This window comes from Podarcis vaucheri, assembly GCF_965113315.1.
Source record: "Podarcis vaucheri genome assembly, chromosome: 3".
NCBI lineage: Eukaryota > Metazoa > Chordata > Lepidosauria > Squamata > Lacertidae > Podarcis > Podarcis vaucheri.
In genome coordinates, this window is record NC_138761.1 from 66,914,263 (window position 1) to 66,934,669 (window position 20,407).

A 20,407-nucleotide genomic window follows, 5' to 3' on the forward strand; every position below is an offset into this window, starting at 1 on the left:
GGAGCGCAGGCTTTGGAGGCTTTGCGTTGCTATCGCTGAAGCCAAGGAGCCTGCATTCGCCCCATAAGATACACACACATTTCCCCTTCATTTTTGGAGGGGGAAAAGTGCGTCTTGTAGGGCGAAAAATATGGTAATTGGTAGCCAGTGCAGTCGGACCAGGATTGGTGTAATATGCTCAAACATTCTTGCTGCGGTGAGCAACCTGGCTGCTGAATTCTGCACCAGCTGAAGCTTCCAAACCGTCTTCAGAGGCAGCCCTACGTATAATGCATTGCAGTAATCTAACCTTGAAGCTACCAGAGCATAGACAACAGTAGTTAGACTTAACTGTCAGGGGTCCTTTACCTTTTTTTAAAAAAACCATAAAATTACAGTTATGTATACTGCCTTACTCTCCAATTGTCTGACCTCAAAGCCGTTTGCATTTTTAACACAATACTTAAACTGAAAGTTAAAATACATAAAAACCATGGGGAATCTGAGGACGCTACAGAATAGTTACCATCCACTTCATACAAAAATAGGTGGAAGTTCATTTTGGTTGGCCGTAATTCTCTGCTCCAAACAGGATGTTGAACCCTGTCCCAAAGAAGGTCACAGAGAAGGGCAACTCAATCTACTGTGAATTTATAACTGTTTATACAGTTAACAAAACAACAAGAGATCACTGGCAGAAGAAGTGTTTACTTGTTTAATGTCTATTATTATTTCATTTAATTTCACATTTGTGCTGTGACGCATTAAAGATAATGAAGAGAAATTCATTAGTTTTCTCAGCAATACCAAATACACATTTGGGGCATTTTCAATATCTTTTTATATACAACATGCAGACACATTCCTGAGTCAATAGTTTGTAATTTCCTGCAAAGTCTAATTTCCAAGCAGAGACATTTTCCTGGTGTTCTTGAGTAACCCCAAACAAATCCAAAACTGTCCATTGCATCATTTTTCATCTTAATTATATATATTTTTTATTTTCGGTGTTCATTTCATAGCTTCCTCGCTAGGAATAATTCTCTCAGCCAGGCAGTCATGAACTGCATGTATAGAGAAGTTGTTAATGTTTGATGTTATGTTGTGTTTCTGATATTCTATTGGGAACTACCCAGAGAGGCTGGGGCAACCCAGTCCGATGGGCAGCATATAAAACATAAAATTATTATTAATTCTTATTATTATTCACTGGGTGACTTGGGGGCCCTGCATTATCTCTCAGCCACAGGGACTGTCTTTTGATTATAGGGGGAAGAAGGTGAAAATAAAGACGATACAGGATAAAGACAGGTTCCTGCAAAGAAATCAAGAAGATTTACAGAAAGGAACTGTAGACCCAATTGCTGAGCAAAAGAGTGTAATAGACATCCTGAACCTTTCGTTTGGACAGAATCTTCCACCACCAACAGAGGAGGAACAACAATTGGGAGCTGTTGGAGGAATACCAGAAAAATAACAAGATGGCCCTGCAATTCCTTAGCTGGAATTGTAATGGGATGAACAGTCCTTTGAAGAGACGACAAGTATTCCATATTTTGTACAGAGAACAACTGGACTTGATTTGCTTACAGGAAACCCATATAACTAGAGCACACAGGAGACTGCTTATGAATAAAAAATTGGGACAAGAATTTATTTCGTCGGACAAAGTGAAAAAAAGAGGAGTTGTGATTTATGTAAAAGAGAAGTGGGCTCCAAAAATGATGTTCAAAGATGAACAAGGAAGATATTTAGCAGTGGAGATTCAGGTACAAGGAGAAAAATTTTTGATAATTGGGATCTATGCACCAAATGAAGGTAAAGCAGAATTCTTCAAAAAACTCCATGAAACTTTGACAGATTATTTGGAATACAATATGATAATCATGGGAGATATGAATGGTGTAGTTTTTACAAACATGGACAAGACACAAAGACTGACACTTACTAAAGAAGGGAGACTCCCGAAGACTTTCTTCGAAATGACTGAAAATATGGACTTAATAGACATTTGGAGAACAAGGAACCCTCTTGAAAGAGAGGGAACCTTTTTCTCCCATGCAAAGATGACCTGGACCAGAATCGACCAAATATGGGTTACTAGTGGAATGGCTCCGAAGATTAAGAAGGTAGAAATCTGCCCAAAAACCTGTTCCGACCATAACGCCGTGAAGATGGAAATGAAATTTACAACAACTGGTCAGTTTAGATGGAGAATGAATGACACCCTATTTCGAGATAGAGAGATCCACATGAAGGCCCAAAAAACTCTAAAGGACTATTTTGAAATCAATCTAAAGGGCGAGGTGGAAAAAAGAGTGATCTGGGACGCAAGTAAAGCTGTGATGCGAGGATTTTTGATTCAACAAAATTCAATAAAGAAGAGGAAACAGAATGAGAAAAAGGAAAAAAATTTGGAAAAGATAAAAGAAGGAGAGAAAAAATTAAGATCAAAACCAAAGTCCCAGGAGATTTTGAGGGAGATTAAGTTGTATCAAACACAATATATGGAATTGATGAACCAAGAGATAGAATGGAAAATAAAGCAAATGAAACAAAAGACATTTGAGTCGGCAGATAAATGTGGTAAACTTCTGGCATGGCAACTTAAGAAAAGACAGAAATTAAATACAGTCACAAGTCTAGAAGTGGATGGAAAAAATATATTTAAACCCAACGAGATAAGAAATTGTTTTGTGAGTTACTTTAAAAAACTTTATTCCCAAGGATTACAAAATGAAGAGGACATAGATAAATTCCTTAATAAATATGGATTACAAAAAATCTCTCATCATAGCAAGGTGGATCTAAACCAGAGAATAACAGAACAAGAGATAGAGGGTGCCATTCAGGACATGCAATTGGGCAAATCTCCAGGGCCAGACGGACTGACTTCCAGATATTATAAATCTTTAAAGGAATGGCTGATACAACCGTTAAAGGAAGTTTGTAACGAGATCTTAGAGGGAAAAAAGGCACCCGAATCGTGGAAAGAAGCATATATCTCACTCATACCAAAGACAGAGACTGAAAAGACTCAACTGAAGAACTACCGCCCAATTTCGTTACTGAATGTGGATTACAAAATTTTTGCAGACATTTTAGCAAAAAGATTTAAAAGAGTACTGATGGAGAAGATTCACAGAGACCAAGCAGGCTTTCTCCCAAAAAGACACCTCTCAGACAATGTTAGGAATATAATAGACATTTTGGAAAAGTTAGAGGTGAACATAAATACTAAAGCAGTTTTGATATTTGTGGATGCGGAGAAAGCCTTTGACAATATTTCATGGAGTTTTATGAAAAAGAATCTTCATGGGATGGGGGTAGGACAAGGATTTGAGAATGGTATGGGTGCAATATATTCCGAACAAAAAGCTAAGTTGATTGTAAACAATGTAATAACTGAGGAACTTAAGATAGAAAAAGGAACACGACAGGGGTGCCCAATTTCCCCATTGCTTTTTATTTCGGTCCTGGAGGTGTTGCTGAACATGATTAGAGACGACCAGCAGGTTAAAGGTGTAAAGGTCGGAACCAAACATTATAAGTTAAGAGCGTTCGCAGATGACCTGGTTTTGACCTTGCAGGAGCCAAACACTAGTACAAAAAGAGTGTTGGAAATAATCCAACAATTTGGACAGGTAGCTGGATTTAAATTGAATAAACAAAAAACTAAAGTCTTAGGGAAAAACCTAACAGATATGGAAAAGAATAAGTTTCAAGAAGAGACAGGTCTGACGGTGGTTAAGAAGGTGAAATATCTAGGGGTTAATTTAACATCTAAAAACTTGAATCTGTATAAGGACAATTATGAAAAATGTTGGTCAGAAATTAAAAAAGATTTAGAAATATGGTCAAATTTGAGATTGTCAATGTTAGGCCGAATTGCAGTGATTAAGATGAATGTATTGCCTAGAATGTTATTTTTATTTCAAACTTTGCAGATTATTGACAAGATGGACTGTTTCAAGAGGTGGCAGAAAGATATTGCGAAATTTGTCTGGCAGGGCAAAAAGCCCAGAATAAAATATAAAATTTTAACAGATGCAAAAGAAAGAGGGGGATTTGCCCTGCCGGACTTAAAATTGTATTATGAAGCAGCAGCATTCTGCTGGCTGAAAGAGTGGATGCTCCTCGAGAATACAGATATCTTGGACTTAGAAGGTTTCAATAATGCATTTGGCTGGCATGCATATCTATGGTATGACAAAATCAAAGTGCATAGTGCCTTTAAAAATCATATTGTAAGGAAAGCGTTGTTTAATGTTTGGATGAGATACAAAGATCTGTTGGAAAACAAAACCCCTAGATGGTTGTCACCCTTAGAGGCTAAGGCCCACAAGAAAGTTAATATGGAGGTCGGATGGCCAAAGTATTGTGAGATCTTAGAACAGGATGGAGAGAAACTGAAATTAAAGAGCCATGAAAAATTAAAACCCAAAGTACAAGATTGGCTCCACTACTATCAAATAATGGAGGTTTTTAAACAAGACAGGAAAATTGGCTTCCAGGTGGAAAAATCAAAACTTGAGACAGAATTGTTAGAACCCAATATTAAGAATTTGTCAAGAATGTATAACTTGCTGTTGAAATGGAATACACAGGACGAAACAGTTAAATCAGTTATGATTAAGTGGGCACAGGACATTGGTCATAATATTATGTCTGCTGACTGGGAAAGGTTGTGGAACACTGGTATTAAATTTACGGCATGTAGTGCTTTAAAGGAAAATGTGATGAAAATGGTCTATAGGTGGTACATGACCCCAGTTAAGCTAGCAAAAATTTACCATTTGCCTGATAACAAATGTTGGAAATGTAAGGAAACTGAGGGTACTTTTTATCATCTTTGGTGGACATGCCCGAAGATTAAGGTTTTCTGGGAGATGATATATAATGAAATGAAAAAGGTATTTAAATATACCTTCCTTAAGAAACCAGAGGCCTTTCTCTTGGGCATTGTCGGCCAACTGGTGTCAAAAAAGGATAGAACTTTTTTCATGTATGCAACAACAGCAGCAAGAATACTGATCGCAAAGTATTGGAAGACACAAGATTTACCCACCTTGGAAGAATGGCAGATGAAAGTGATTGACTATATGACATTGGCGGAAATGACGAGCAGAATTCGTGACCAGGGAAAGGAGACTGCGGAAGAAGACTGGAAGAAATTTAAGATTTATCTTAAGAACTATTATAAACTTGATGAAGTTTAGAATGTCGAGATTCTACAGAGAGAAAGGGTTGCAGTAATATAAGATTAGATTAAGAAAGGACTATGATGAATTAGGATGGGAAAAAACATTTATATGTTGCTATAAAACTTGGACATGAGGATGCAGAAAGGGGAGGTATGGGGAAGTCCGAGGAAAGAAGTTTATGAAAGGACATTTTGAAATTATATTTGTTTGTTTGTCTGTTTTTCTTTTATGTTTGTTTGTTATAAAAACTTTTGTAAAACCAATAAAAATTTTATAAAAAAAAAAATAAACCACAGAGCCTAGGCCTTGCTGATCAGAAGGTTGCTGGTTCGAATCCCAGAGACGGGGTGAGCTCCCCTTGCTCGGTCTCTGCTCCTGCAGGGGTCCCTTATATTCACAGCTTAATCTCTTTGCTAATGCCAGTATATCACAAACACAATAACATATAGTATGTACTTAAAGTGCTGTTCCTCATCTTGCTTTATTGGCCGTGTGGTTTAACCCACAGCGCCACCCGCGTCCCTTTTTGATGAGATGTAGTTACCACTTAATACACACTAAGCACTGTCCCCCCGTCCCCCCATGTGCATTTCCTTCCATAGTCTTCCAGTGCATCTTAATTGGTGATGTGAAATGCTCACTGGGGTTAGTAAGTACAGTGGTACCTCGGGTTACATACGCTTCAGGTTACATACGCTTCAGGTTACAGACTCCGCTAACCCAGAAACAGTACCTCGGGTTAAGAACTTTGCTTCAGGATGAGAACAGAAATCGTGCGGCGGCAGCAGGAGGCCCCATTAGCTAAAGTGGTGCTTCAGGTTAAGAACAGTTTCAGGTTAAGAACGGACCTGCGGAACGAATTAAGTACGTAACCAGAGGTACCACTGTAAAGGAAAGGCCTATTACTCAGTGAATAAGACGCATATGTTTGTCTCAAAATAGTTCTCCTTCGACAACGTCCCATCTACTGTACATAGAAAAAAATGTTTTTAGCTGCCCCCATTTGCTCACCATCTGACCTTATTTACTCATTGTGGTATCTGTCTTGAGGCCTTTGCAATGTAGCTACCTAGAGATAAAAGTAGGGATACTGATAGCTAATTCTTGGATGTAAAAAAAGTGAGTAAACAGTTGACACTCTTTCAACACCATTTAACCTGCAAATCACCCTCTGAATTTGTAAACAAAATACAGGTTGAAGTGAGTTTGTGGGTTATCTCTCAATAACTGATTATATAAATAGGCCTAAGAGAATGGGAAACGGGGTGGTGTTTTTTCCTAGATTAATTCAGAGTGAGTGGGTGCATGCTAAGTAGAATTCTATGCCTCACATGTGTATCAAGATTCTTGATTTAAGCAGCGAAGCAGTGTAAACTAGAGGGATTTTCTGTCCTTGGCAAGGGCTTGCAATAACAATAGATTAAATATAATTAAATCAAATATTTAAATCATAAGACACAGCTGACCAAACATAATCAAGTCTATTTTATTTGATTAATGTCAAAGTCAGCTGTTATTTGAAACCTTCTGCATAAATTAAATAAAGTGGATCTGGTCAAGTAGTTGTATGAAGGAACAAGGAACTTGTAAAAGTTTTTAAAATATTTTTCAATATGAACAGAATACCAAACTATTGATTCAAATTCAAGATCATCATTGCCTCAGAACCAGCATTGGATAATTTATTAATTTTATTTGTTAACCATGAAAATCACTGGACAAGTCTCAACCTAACCCATATCTCAAAGTTGTGGAGGGCATACAAATTGCCATCAGTTCCTTGGGGCTTGGAGTACAAATGAGATAGATAAACTTCAAAATCCCAGGTTTTAAAATAATGAGACATCTGAATACACCTGTATGGCTAAGGATCGATGCATTTCCTAACATATGATAATGTTTCATTTTTAAAAAGAAACCAATGTCATGAATTTGTTTCTTGTATTTTCTCTCGGTAATAAACTGTTCTAACCTTCAGTGACATATAAATAAGAAAATTGATGATCAAAACAATCATTAAAGAGCACAAAAGTCTCAGTATTATCTTGAGCTGAACAATGAAATGTATCATACACACACACACACACACAATCTCTGTCTGTGAGTATATATATATATATAGAGAGAGAGAGAATGTATAGACAGATGTATAGCTAGACACACACACACACACACACACACACACACACACACACACACACAACCGCTCTTTTGATAAAAATGAGTTGAGTTCTGTTCGATTGAATTCTTAGTGAACTTTTGGTGCATAGAGAAAACAAATACAAAACAAATTACAGGATATAAATGATACAGAAAAACATGAGGCAATGTAACTAATGCAATCAATAAACTAAAGCTGAAATGCCAAGATCAATCGTCCTAAATTATTAATTTGTCTCTAGATCCTCAAATCTCCATCTTGTATTCCCACAATGTCAGATGCTTGGAGATTATCTCTCAATCATGAAATATGATTGCTGCCATATGATTTCAACTCATAACATTTCTTTAATTTAGTTTCACCGTGTGCTTGGGAAAGGTCTTTATCTGCCTATGTTTTCCAGGAAGATGGGTTCTGTTATAAGCTAAGGTTTGTTTGTTTGTTTTGTTTTACATAACTGTTTCTCTACACTTCAGCTGTTGGCATCTCCCAAACAATTTTATATCTTAACAAGTGAGAGCAAACTGGACTTAATTCTAATTCAGTGCATGAGCAAACTAGCAAGATGTAACACTGCATGGCAAGGAATAGGCATTTGAAAAATCAATATTTTACTAGGTATGTGTCATGATAAATGACATTTATGTACCAGTATGAATCAGTGCAGTCAAACAGGGAATACTGAAAGTGTGTTTGGGTAGGAGGCAGGAACATAATGGCACACCCTACTATCTCAGAGAGAAAATATGAATATATATTTTCTACCACCTTAGGCTCTGTGCAGAGGAACATGTGGATAACAAAGTGAGGTCTGTCCCCTACAATAGCACTGTCCCTTCCACATGTTTACTTGTTCCAAATTTGGAACTCCTAATACTTGCCTCTTCTCTGAGGCCAGTATTATGACTCCCTGAAACTTGTACCAAAACCCTAGCATCTCTAACAACGAAGGCTGCCATTGTACTGGGGAAGTGATAGTCAAATGGCTGCAGCTATGGAGAATATTTATTTCAAAGTGGGCAGCTGTGAAGCTGCAGTTGCACATCTGTGTCGAGTGACAACCATAACAGTAAGTCAAATGGCACAATACAGAAGGTAAGGGAAGATGCTGAAAGCTGCCTAGTTGAGACTAAAGAGATGGAAAAAACATGAGTGTATATAGATACTTCAAATCCTACAAAGGACTCAGAAGTAAAGTTACTTCCCTGCTTACTTTGCAGATAGAATCATAACAAGATTAAGCAGGAAAGGTGTACAGACTATATCTGTAGTGACACTGGAAGTGAGAGTGAAGTACAGTGATTTGGAAAAAAGCTGATGTGGGCCCCAGGTGTGGGGCAGGCAGTATAGGTGTCAGGGACTGGGCAGAGGAGGAATGGTGGAAACTGCCTCTCCATCCTGACCCTTCTAGGGAGGAAGAAGAGTGAGACAGTATAGATTTACAACAGGGGTTTGAGGGAGGTAGCAGCTCAGAGGCAGATGAGGGGGAAATCTGGGAAATCATGGGACAGACGGAACAACACCCAGCTGACATGTTGTCATTAGAAAGCATTGCAGACTCCATCTCCCAGAACCCGGCGAGCCTTAAAAGTAGGAGAGCAAAGAGCTCAAAGACAGAGGGCACGTAGCAGGACCCGTGGAAGAGACGATGAGAATGACAATTGAGGAAGTGGAAGAGATGGGGGGCTGGGGTGGAGATTCACTCAGGACGCCATTATACAAGAGGCTCTATAAAGATTGAAATAAAAAAGAATGGTAATAAACTTTTCCTCATTTTTATACTTTCCTGGGCAACAAGCCAGGAGCTGCTGACAGCATCCTGACAGTAGGAGGTATGATCTTGTGCACTCTCCCATGCTAGAAAAATAAATTGTGACAAGAATCTTGATTCAATTTATGGGAAATAACCAAGGTATAGCCTTAAATTTAATTCCTTGCAATAGTGATTATATCAAAGTTAAAGAGTCAGTCCTTTAACACTTAGATGGGTGACTTAGGACCAAGCAGAATACTGGAGCTTTTTAAATAGTTGAAGATGAATGAAACAAAAAATATGTTCTGGCATCTTTTGTATTACATGATAACTATGGGAATACAGTTTGGTGGGTTTTTTAAAGATTAAATTTTAATTTTAATTGGTGATATGAATCAAGCCTTTTTACTTTTCATTTGCATCATGATCTAAATTGTTTCAGCTAAAATTAAATCACCCTGGCAACCAGTCTCAGTAAGTCAACAGTGATAAGCTGCCTTCAATATATACCACTTCTGCTGCTGATGCTATCGCTACTGTTTTCAATTGATCTTTTAAAAGGTATTGGAGAGATGGTAGTCAATCCCAAATAGTGAAAGTGAGACAAACCCAGTCAGAGAGACAGAATTTATTTGGGCTTCAACGGTGCTGAGGCCAAATCTGAGGCATTTATTGGTATACGCAATACCTCTACCAAACTTAATTCAGATGAGTTTCTGCAATGCAGAGCATAAAGCAGTGGTAGGCATACTGTATCAACTCTTTTTTTATATATTGTTGGTGTTCTGTGTCCATCCACCTTAGCTAATGTTTCTGCTTCCTATATACTGTATTTTATATTGTGTGTATGCAAGAGAGAGAGAGGTGGAAGTGGAGATGGAGAAAGCACAGGGAATGATACAGAGCTAATAAAATAGTGTTTACATTTTCTAAAACTTTACTAAATCTATATAAACAGGACATAAACTAAGAGCCATTAATGCCTAAAATGTAAGTTGTAAAAACGTAGCCAAGATTGGCAAAGCAACCCTTCCCTTCATTTCATCTGTCTGAATGCCACAGCTTGTTCTTGTTCCTTCAATGTTTACAGCAGATTAAGGGATAATTAGTAGAATGTTAATGCACACAAATAAATATTATTAAAGAATAAGGTAGAAAGGCCATCTCTTATGTCGTCATTAATTTGAAGCTCCAGAAATATGACTCCTAATAGGACTCCAAGTTGTTTACCTGGTTTCATGTTCGTATGTTTGCTAATTGCAAAAATGATTTTTGGATACCAGCCAACAGCCTTTTGAATTTTCTGCTTTGAAATTGGTTTGTGTAATCTACCATTAGAGTCAAGTGACATAAGGTCATAATCACATGATACATGCATTTTCTCTCTCATTTTGCTGTATTGAACCACATAGCTTTGTTCATCAGACTGATGTAGCTAACTATGCTGTTCATTAGCCCATTTTATAACGATGCTAACAAAACAAAAGAAAACAAAAACATTGGTTGCCTAGTACCACATTATTTTCTTTATGGAAATGGTAGCCAAAAATGGTGACCTTGGAGTCAGGAGTAACTTCTCAAGCCTGAGCAACTAATATTGTCTGCATTGAGGTACCACATGCATTTAGGAGCTTGGTTTGCACACAATGGTAAACCATGATTTATATGTTAAAGAAATGATGGCTTGTTTGTCCAAAGTTAGTTTTGTTTTCTTGCTGCTCTTAACTCATACCTTCGTAGCTTGGTGGACGTTTGTGGTAGTCGAGCAAATCATGGTTAAGGAAGTGTGCTAGGTTCATACATAATGCCAAACCATAGTTAACAGAAACAAAAGTTTGTAAGCCAACAACAAATCATGGCTTCAGATTGTGATTTGTTGGCAGTGTTCAAACTATTGCTAAGCCATGGGGCAGTGTTTTCACATGCTTAACCATACTGTTCTGTATGAGGAGTACATGCATTTGTGAAATTAGGAAGAAAACATTTCTATGTATCTTAAAGAATGTATTCACAGAAAGTACTCTTATGAGAGCTTCGGTAATAATGATAAACCTAAGGCTTTATGCAACAACTCCCCCCGCCCCCCCAAAAAACCACAACCAACCATATAGCCAAGAGAAATAATTTTTGCATCAATTTTTAATTTTATTTTTTTGAAAGACAGAACATTGGACATTTGCTAGGTAAACTTATTTCTTTGAAGGAGAGGTTTTCATATACAGTGGTACCTCTGGTTAAGAACTTAATTTGTTCTGGAGGTACGTTCTTAACCTGAAACGGTTCTTAACCTAAGACACCACTTTAGCTAATGCGGCCTCCTGCTGCCGCCGACACACAATTTCTGTTCTCATCCTGAAGCAAAGTTCTTAACCCGAGGTACTATTTCTGGGTTAGCGGAGTCTGTAACCCGAGGTACCACTGTAAAACCTTAACCAGTACAGAATTCTGGCACACCATTTGTGACAAGATTGATGGGGCGTACAATAGTGAAAGTGTAAAAGAATCTATGTACAGCAGCAGCACCTTACAGTGAAGCTTGTTGGAGACAACCAGCATCAGTTACTGATGCTCAGTGAATGAGAATCTGGTACCCATACTGGAAAGCAATGTAAGGTGACGGAGAAGGCATGAGATCGCAAATCTGTACTGTACATATGTGAGGCTGCTGAACACGTAGCAGTGCCTAGCATGGGTCACTAGCATCACAGATCACACCCAACCTTAGAATCATTAAGCTCCTGCAGGTTTCCATATGCTGAATTAACACCATAGGAGCCTGCGGGTGCTGAGTGGCTACAAGGATGAATATGATATGATCTCAATGATCCACTCTGAGCCTGTTCAGGAGCTCTGTGCTTTCACAGTGCAGAATTGCCAACTACCATTCTAGTAGTAGTGCCAAATCCCCCTCCCATGCAAATTTACCCACCAGTGCCTGGAAGTTACAGAAAGTCCTTTCAGGAGCTGGTCCTACACTCAAGTAGGACCCTGGCAGAGACACATGCCCGACTGGCATGTTCTCTCCCTCCTGGTCGATCGTTCGGGAGCTTCAAAAGCTTTCTTCAGCCCGAACATCACAGCGACCAATGCCAACAGACATCGGCACACTTAGGGATCCACAGAGTCTTCGCAGCTTGCGTAACAGAACTCAGCAACTCAGCATTTTGGCTAATCTACTTTATTTACATATAAACACACATGGAGCACTGCAACATGGTTCCCACATACCCCTAAACATTTTGTGAATCTAAGTTTGGCCTCATTGAGGGGCAGTATTTCAATCTGAGTAGGAAAATGAGAGTACCCCTAAACAATTTTTTAAAGGAAAAAAGCACTGGAGCTACATAAAACAAGGATTGGGCTCATTAAAAGGGTGCTTCATGCCTAAATAAAAGAAGATATAAGAAAGTTACTCCTTAATACCACTGGGATTAGCAATGAGTAGTGGAGATGCATGATACCACGGAGTAGGAGTCTACTGCAATATCTATATATGTGTATTATTGCAATGCATCTTTCCAGTATAGTTAACCATATAGCCTGCCACATTTAGCTTCAGCAAAAAAGAGTACAGTATTTTAGAGGGCCAGAAGGTGAATTTTACTTATTCACAGAAAGGGGCCATTATGGGTCTACCAACTGAAAATTACCAACCAGAACGTTTCGAAAAGCAGTATCAGAACAACTAGAAAATAGAAGTGCCCATTTAGTTTCAAATTGTCATTTGAGATACATGTTTTGGGCAAAAAATTAAAAGCAACAGAGAAAAGGGTTTAAAATAGCAGGAATGATTCAATGTTTGACATGATTGCCTAAACTCCAACCAAGAGTGTAAAGTGTCCTTTAACTCCGTGGAGAGCTTTATCTTCTCAAATTTTTCATTACTTTACAGCTAAAGATGTCTGAATCAGTCCGTACTGCTTGATTAATACCTAGAACACTATCTAAGCTACAACATTTTGTTAAAAGAATTCCATTAGCTTTCACAATTATGCTTGGCTCTTCAAGGAAAGGGATGAGAAGTGAGCAAAGCCTGCATTTTCTGGTTAATGACAGTAAATTCCTTTAGAAAGGAAACATACATGAGCAGGAGATTACAAAAAACTTTTTCACAGCAGATCTCTAGATGATAAGAGTGGCCCTAACTTTTTATTTCTCTTGCCTCCCTTGGCAAAAGGAGCGGGGGTCGGGGTGGGAGGGTCAAAGGCCAGACTGTCACCAGACTGAAGAAAGGAGCCATGTGCACTGAACCCCCCCTCTACTTCTCCCCAATTTTAAAGGTGATGAATAATTAAGGAAGCAGTTTGTTGGGCAATTGAATATTACCTGCAAAGTGCCGCTCATCTCCTTGAGGCAAACTGAAAGCTGACAGAGTTGAGCCAATTAGACTGACTGTCTCCTCAATGAGTTGTGACCTATCAATGGTAATAGCTTATTATGATGATAAATGAACCCATCTCTCAAACTGAAGCCCGAGTACACACTTCAGCAGTTTCCCTGAATCATGGGGCCATTACCTCACAACTCTGGATCGACAGGAGCGACAGCAACAAGAACAGATAGGACGCATGAATAGACACAGATGATTGTTTTACGCTGCTGAATATATTTACAGTTATTTCTGGGGAAGGCATTCTTCTTCTTTTCCTTCTTAATGGGCCTGTCTGAGCATTCCCTGTTTTCACTGGCAATATATGCACTCACACATACATATACATTTCTCATGCTGTGCAAACACTATGCCTATCCCATGAGACAGCTGGATGGATTTCTGATTGGTATCTACATGCCTGTTCAATCTTCACAGTCTCAGAGGTACTCAGCATTCGATTACTGCAGAATATCCTCCAGCCTGGCTGAAAAAGTTTGCATTACTTCCTTTTAATCCAATTAGCGCCTTTAATTGCTCTGCCAGAGCTAATCTTCCTTAGGAAAAGTGAAAAGAAATGGGGGTGGGGATTGCAACATTAGCCTAAACGCTTTCCCCATGACTTCAACTTATATAAGTTTCAAGACATTTAAAGCAATTGAACAAAAAACAAAAAAGGAAAGAAAGAGAATTCTAGGTCCACAATTTCGACTAGCACAAAAAGTTTCTTGACAACAGTCCAAACAAAAACTTCCACCAACTGGGAAATCATGCTGGGCTTGTTTGCGTCTTTTGAAACTGAAGGATACTGGTGCAATAACAGCTATGCCCATCTTCACATCCCCAATTCTTACTGTCTTTTGATGCCTGCCTTCACATTCCCTCTTTTTACAAGCAAAATATAGCAGAACAAAGACTGTGTTGTGGCTACCCTACACTTTATGCTGCCGTTATAGCTTGCTGCCGTGTTCGTGCTGTGAACATGTAATGTTTGGATGACACCTACATATTTTTAAACATAATTGTATATGTACCAGAGAGCTCCAGTCAAATTGAAGCTCTGTACATGATTAACTGTATTAAAGTGTGTAAATGCTTAAGGGCACACATTTGTCATGCACAATTTATGCAGTTCTTGATGAACACAGGATTGCTTTGTAAAATATAGAGGCATCTTTATATATACACACTACAAAGTTTTATAGATATACGGTATACTCCAAACATATAATACTCCAAAGTTTGTTCCAAAGCTGTACAACTATTTTGGCCTAAGGGATTTATTTACAACCTTTTATTTTAGTTTTTTGCAAGCATCTGAATAAGACATTTGGAAGGAGACTGAAGATCATCCATTCCAATCTCTGATCTATAGTTTGGTTCTCCTCTTACATTAAACAAGGAAATGGCTCACTTGAGGGATATGGAGTCTCCCCATACACCAGGCAATTCCTCAGAGTGTTACTCAGGCTACCACCAGCTTTTAAAAATACCCTAACCCAGTGGTTTTCAACCAGTGTGCCGTGGCACCCTGGGGTGCCTTGAATGATGGTCAGGTGTGTTGTGGGCAACACTGGCCTCTGTCCCTCTTTCCTTCCCTCCCTCCTCTGATGCCTTCTCATGTCTCCGCCTCCCAAAGGCTTGTGGAGCTGTTTGTTGCAGCAGCCCTGGCTACAAGCTCCCCAGGCGAATGGTGCCTCTGGGGCTAGCCAGGGGGTGCTGGTTGCCAGGAGCTCGGAGTAAGTAAGTAAGCAAGCAGGCAGGCAGGTAGGTGAGGAAGCCCAGCCAGCCAGTTCACCAGCCTTTGCTGCTGGGAATGGACAAGCAAGTCCCAGGCTTCTGTGGGGCAGTGTGAGGAGGCACCTCTCTCTGAGGGCAGGGTGGGCAGCTCAGAGACAGGGTTGGTGGCGGCGGCTGCCTGCAGGACTCCCAAGGAGAGGGGAGAGGAGAGGAGGCTGAGGGATCGCTTCACAAGAGCATAGCTGTCAATTTTTCCCTTTTCTTGCGAGGAATCCTATTCGGAATTTCCCTTTAAAAAAGGGAAATGTTGACAGCTATGCACAAGAGAGTTCGAAAAAGGGTGAGAGGAGGCAAGGAGTGACATAACTGGGCTCCTGAGCCCCACAGGGGTGCCACAGAAAGAATGTAGTTGGTCAAGGGAGCCAAGGACTCAAAAAGGTTGCAAACCTCTGCCCTAATCATTCTCATCCCAATCATGAGCTGCCTGTGTGGAGGAGTGAGACACTAAGATGAAGGAATAAACACTTTGACCAGGGATAGGTTCCTTTATTTATGCAAATGACTAGTCTATCAGCAAGCCACATCTAAAGTCTAAAGCTGAACAAGGGCACAATCCTTTATGAACAAAGCTGAAAACTCAGGGCACACTCCTTTATGAACAATGGCAAGGAGGCCATAGTGCTTGTGGGGTGCTGGAATGTCTGGGGAAGCACCATAGCTCAGTGGTACAGCATCTGCCTTGCATGCAGAATGTCCCAGATTCAATCCCCAGCATCTCCAGCTAAGGTTGGGAGAAAGCCCTGCTTGAAATCCTAGACAGTGTAGACAATATGCAGCTAGATGAACCAATGGTCTGACATAGTGTATGGAAGCGTCCTATGTTCCTGTGAGTGAGTTGAGGAGTTGTGTATTATTACAACCTCTTGTAAGGCTACTTCAACATATTTTGATTGAAAGGTATAACTCTTGGAAGGAAATGCATACATATTATGGTTTGTATTCAGTGCAGAACTAATGAGACTGTTACATCACAAATATTTCTGCTTGCCTGACAGAACTCTCCCTCTCCTTTCCTCTTCTAAACCTCCAGAGCAGATTTTTTTTTGGCAGGAGTTATGGGGGAGGAGTGGGGAGAAGTCCCATTCTGCTAACAGGAATGGTTGCACTACTAGTACGGCAACTGTTTCTGCAACTGAGTTGAATTAGGCCTGTAATGTTTCAGTGCAAGGACTGCATATAGGGATGGAATATAAATTCTTGATGCTTCCCACCATTAGGTACAGCCATAATGGAAAAGCAGGTATCAGAAAAATGGACGGTAAGGTCACAAGCTACTGTATATTGAAAACTTATTCTGTGCTACCTTAGGCAGCAAGTCTTAGAAAACCACACATACAATGGAAATTGTATTTGAAGCACTGCAAGCAAACATCATCTAGAAAAGCTGGTTTAATCCAGTTTCAGCTATTTAGAGAAACGTTTTATTGAGTTTACAAATAATAACCCTCAATATTCCATTTCCATAGCAATGCACTAAATCACCCCAGCTAAGTATGTCATCATGGCTATAATTTACATGATGCAACATGACAGTTAAGATGTACTATGGTAATTTGTGAGTGCTTTCAGTATTACTGTAGTATCAAAAATTTATATGGTTCAGTTATTAAGGCAAATTGTTTCATTCATACAGTGATGTCTGACAGTAAACCATAAAGTCCTTCCAAATTACAAGTGGGGAAAAATGCCTTCCATGTTCAGACAAATTGCACACATTCTTTCCATTATTTTGCTTCCTAAGTGGGAAAAGATATCTGCAAAGTATCTGCCAAAAGCACAGGAAATGTTCATTGCCTAAGAGCAAGCAAAACGGACCCTGTTCATTCCAGACTTGAGTCTCCTTAACAATCTATAGTCTTGAACAATATGTCCATATTCTTTCAAAGAGATGCAGCTTAATCTTTACTTGCTCACTTACCTTCTGTTACACAGATTTCCAACCAAGAGGAAAAAGCTAAGCAGTGAAGCCTGGTGAAAGTAGCCTGGGATATCTTCACAAAGTTTCAAATAAACTACACCACAAACAAGACAGTGTAAGACTAAACATATCAAAAGCTCCTGCTTGTTTTACATCTATTCAGATTCCAGGCTTTTTCAGTACCATGACCTTCTGGTATCACGACCAATTTTTCATGTGCTAGCTGCCACAGTTCACACAAGAGTACTCTAATATGTACACCAATATTCTATTCTTAGGCATAAAATGTCTATGTTATGATTTAAAACCCTAATACAAAAACACAGTAACCTGACAAGGGTGGTACTGGTGGAAAAAGTGCCTCCATAGCTCAGTGGCAGAGCACATGATTGGCATGCAGAAGTACCACATTTAATCCTCAGCATTTCTAGTCTGAAGGATCAGTTGGCAGGTGAAATTAAGAGGTCCTGCCTGGAGATCCACTGCCAGTCATAATAGACAATTACTGGGGTAGATTGGCCAATGGTATGGCTCAATCTGAAGTAACTTCATAAGCCACTTTGAAATCAGTGAGTGGGGCCTTGGCTTCACTTAAAGCAGTGGTGGCGAACCTTTGGCCCTCCAGCTGTTGCTGAAATACAATTCCCATCACCTGGTCACTGGCCATGTTTGCTGAGGCTGTTAAGAGTTGTAGTTCAGCAACAGTCAGAGGGCCAAATTCCCCCATCCTTGACTGATTAATTAATTAATATGCAATTAAGTTTTCTGAGCAACAAAATAAGTTCTAGTCTTCTCTTCCTAAGTTTCTGCAAACACAGGGCATAACCTTAAGTATACTATAGATCCAGTCAAGCAACAGACCCCACAAGAAGGTTGAGAGCAAGCCTGGGTGACTTGCATTTTCATTCTTGCTCTATATTGTGTTTTTTAATATGCCCTGGGGATCACTTCCTAATACACAGATATCTTCATCATTTTCCGCCTTCTCGCGATATCTGGATTTGGCTGCTTATTTAGAATATTTGAAGAAAACAAGATTGCCTATGTTCATAGAATGTGTGAGTTGTCTGCTGAACTTGCAGGAATTGTTTACAATTCCCCACCATTCAGAACATATGATGGGTATATTCTTTTAACATGAGTGGGAAGAGTAATCCTGTTTCATGGAAACTTGCCAACTCCTAAATGTTAAGCAGATGTGTGTCAGGAAGAAATTCTCCACATGTGTGGATTATCCTGCCACTGTAGCAGCGTGGTGAGGAAAGTCTCACCTCCTAGAAATACCCCTATTAAAAGGATCAAAAGCTCACTTAAGGTCAAAAGTTGGCATTCCAGGGAACCATGCATGCCTCCTCAAATCCAGTGTGGTTTTAAGTTGTGGGTTGTTCTTTTTTTTAAAAAAGTAGCAGTCTTCTGAGCCACATGGCAAGTAACTTTTGAAAAATTGGGAGTGGTTGGAACTTAAACCATAATATCATTTACCTGAGGACTATCTGTGCTTTTAGGCCACTGCATATGTCAGGTGCAAGCAAACTACCTGGATTTGTTTGCCTGTTGTACCACACCTTTGCGGCTTTATAAGTTGGTGCAGCCAGAAGTAGAGCTATATATCCCAGAGATATAGGACCTCGGAAGTTGGGTCAGCTTGTAAGCAACTGTGTGGTTTTCAACACGGCAATGAGGCTTGTAAACATTTTAGCAGCACACCATCTCTGGAATCCCAAGGTATAGCTCCCGGCACTCAAGTTTCCCAGTAAGCAATACACATTTCCCCCCCCTAGCACACCCCCTCAACATCTGATCTGCTGTCAGCATCTGTGTAAACTAAGTGGGAAAGAACCAGTGAAATGTGAAGGTGTGGTAAGGAAGATAAGACTGCTTGAAAGAAACACATGTTACTCGCACAGAATAGACCACCAGCCAATTCATCCTAGAAATAATACTGCAAATTATCTGAGCTTTCCTAGCACCTGACACCCAAAGCTGCCAGGAGGCCCCGGGAGCAGCAGCACTTTGCTTAGCTTACTTACCCTTTGCCTTGTGTCTCACAGGGATTCTCTGTATGCCTATGTCAGTTGCTTTCAGCAAGCAATTTTGCTGGTCAAATATCTACCCCGCAAATGCAAACTAAAAGAAAAATAATTGCTTACATCTTTCGCTATTAATAAATCAAATTAACACCCAGGCAAAGACCATCTGCACTTACTTTGTTGCCCAAATAAGGACTGGGTGCACTCCAATAATAAATCTGCTGCAAAGCAGTCCTCGCAGCCACGTTGCTGATGCTAAGTTGCTGAGGTCCATCAAAGCTGTCCTGCTGAGGAGTCACTCTAGCGCGACCAGCTACATCTGTCAGGTGCCAGCCATTCATGTCCATGATCTATGGTGACAAAAGAAAATACCTGCTAATATCCACATACTGAAACCTACAAAATCTATATTCCTTCCTTGTTTCTTTTTGTTTTCCTATTCATAATTTAAATAGATTTCCATTTAGCACAGAAGCAGAGAGTTTGCCATATTGCATAAAATTATGAATAGAGGAGTTCCCTTCTTTCCATATTCAGTGAAATCAAGAGGAGCCTACGTTTTAGAATCATTTATTTAAAGTCATGATTGGTTCTCTTCAAAGAGTTTTTAATTCTTATGAGTTCAAAGGGCTCACTCCACACACACCCCATTTGAAGCTGGTAACAAATTATGAATGAGTACTGCAGAATGTATTCCTTAACTGTAATTCTGCATGTGCCAACTTCATGAGAAAGGTAGACAAATTATATTTAATGCATTGCACTGAACAACGTATTAGATGCACCTCCTTATGATAAAATTAGGCAGCCTCCATAAAAGAATTTTCAGACCATGAGTACAGTATGTATAGCATAGGGAAGCAGAATGTATCACCTTGCAACAGAAGGATTTGCAAGACAAACTTCTTAACAAGGAAATTGTAAGAAGAGCTGGAAGCTGAGCAGCTTCTTAGGGAGCTGCATGCACTTGGAGGTGGGCCACTCAGACCAGAATCTTGGCTGCAATCATGGCGTCCAGTGAAGAAAAGAAGGAAGGACTGAGCCCCCACAATAAAATGAGACAAGACTTCAGTGCTGCACTGAAAGCAATACTTTAAGATCCAGAATGTTTCAAATGTAAAGACTCTTTTTCAGGGCAACTGACATTCTCTTCAAAGGATAGCCAGAAGTCTCTTCAATGGTAGCTAAGAGAA

The 20,407-nt window shown here is 39.6% G+C and overlaps 1 protein-coding gene across 6 annotated transcripts in view; it reads right to left on the bottom strand.

Annotated features, from left to right (window-relative positions):
• Positions 1-20,407, bottom strand: part of LAMA2 (laminin subunit alpha 2) — a 395,189-nt gene that overhangs the window by 207,162 nt on the left and 167,620 nt on the right. For all 6 annotated transcript variants that reach the window (XM_082216020.1, XM_082216019.1, XM_082216016.1 and 3 more), the window contains exon 12: positions 19,391-19,564. In XM_082216020.1, the coding sequence (XP_082072146.1) occupies positions 19,391-19,564 (174 nt within the window). The remainder of the gene's footprint in view (positions 1-19,390; positions 19,565-20,407) is intronic.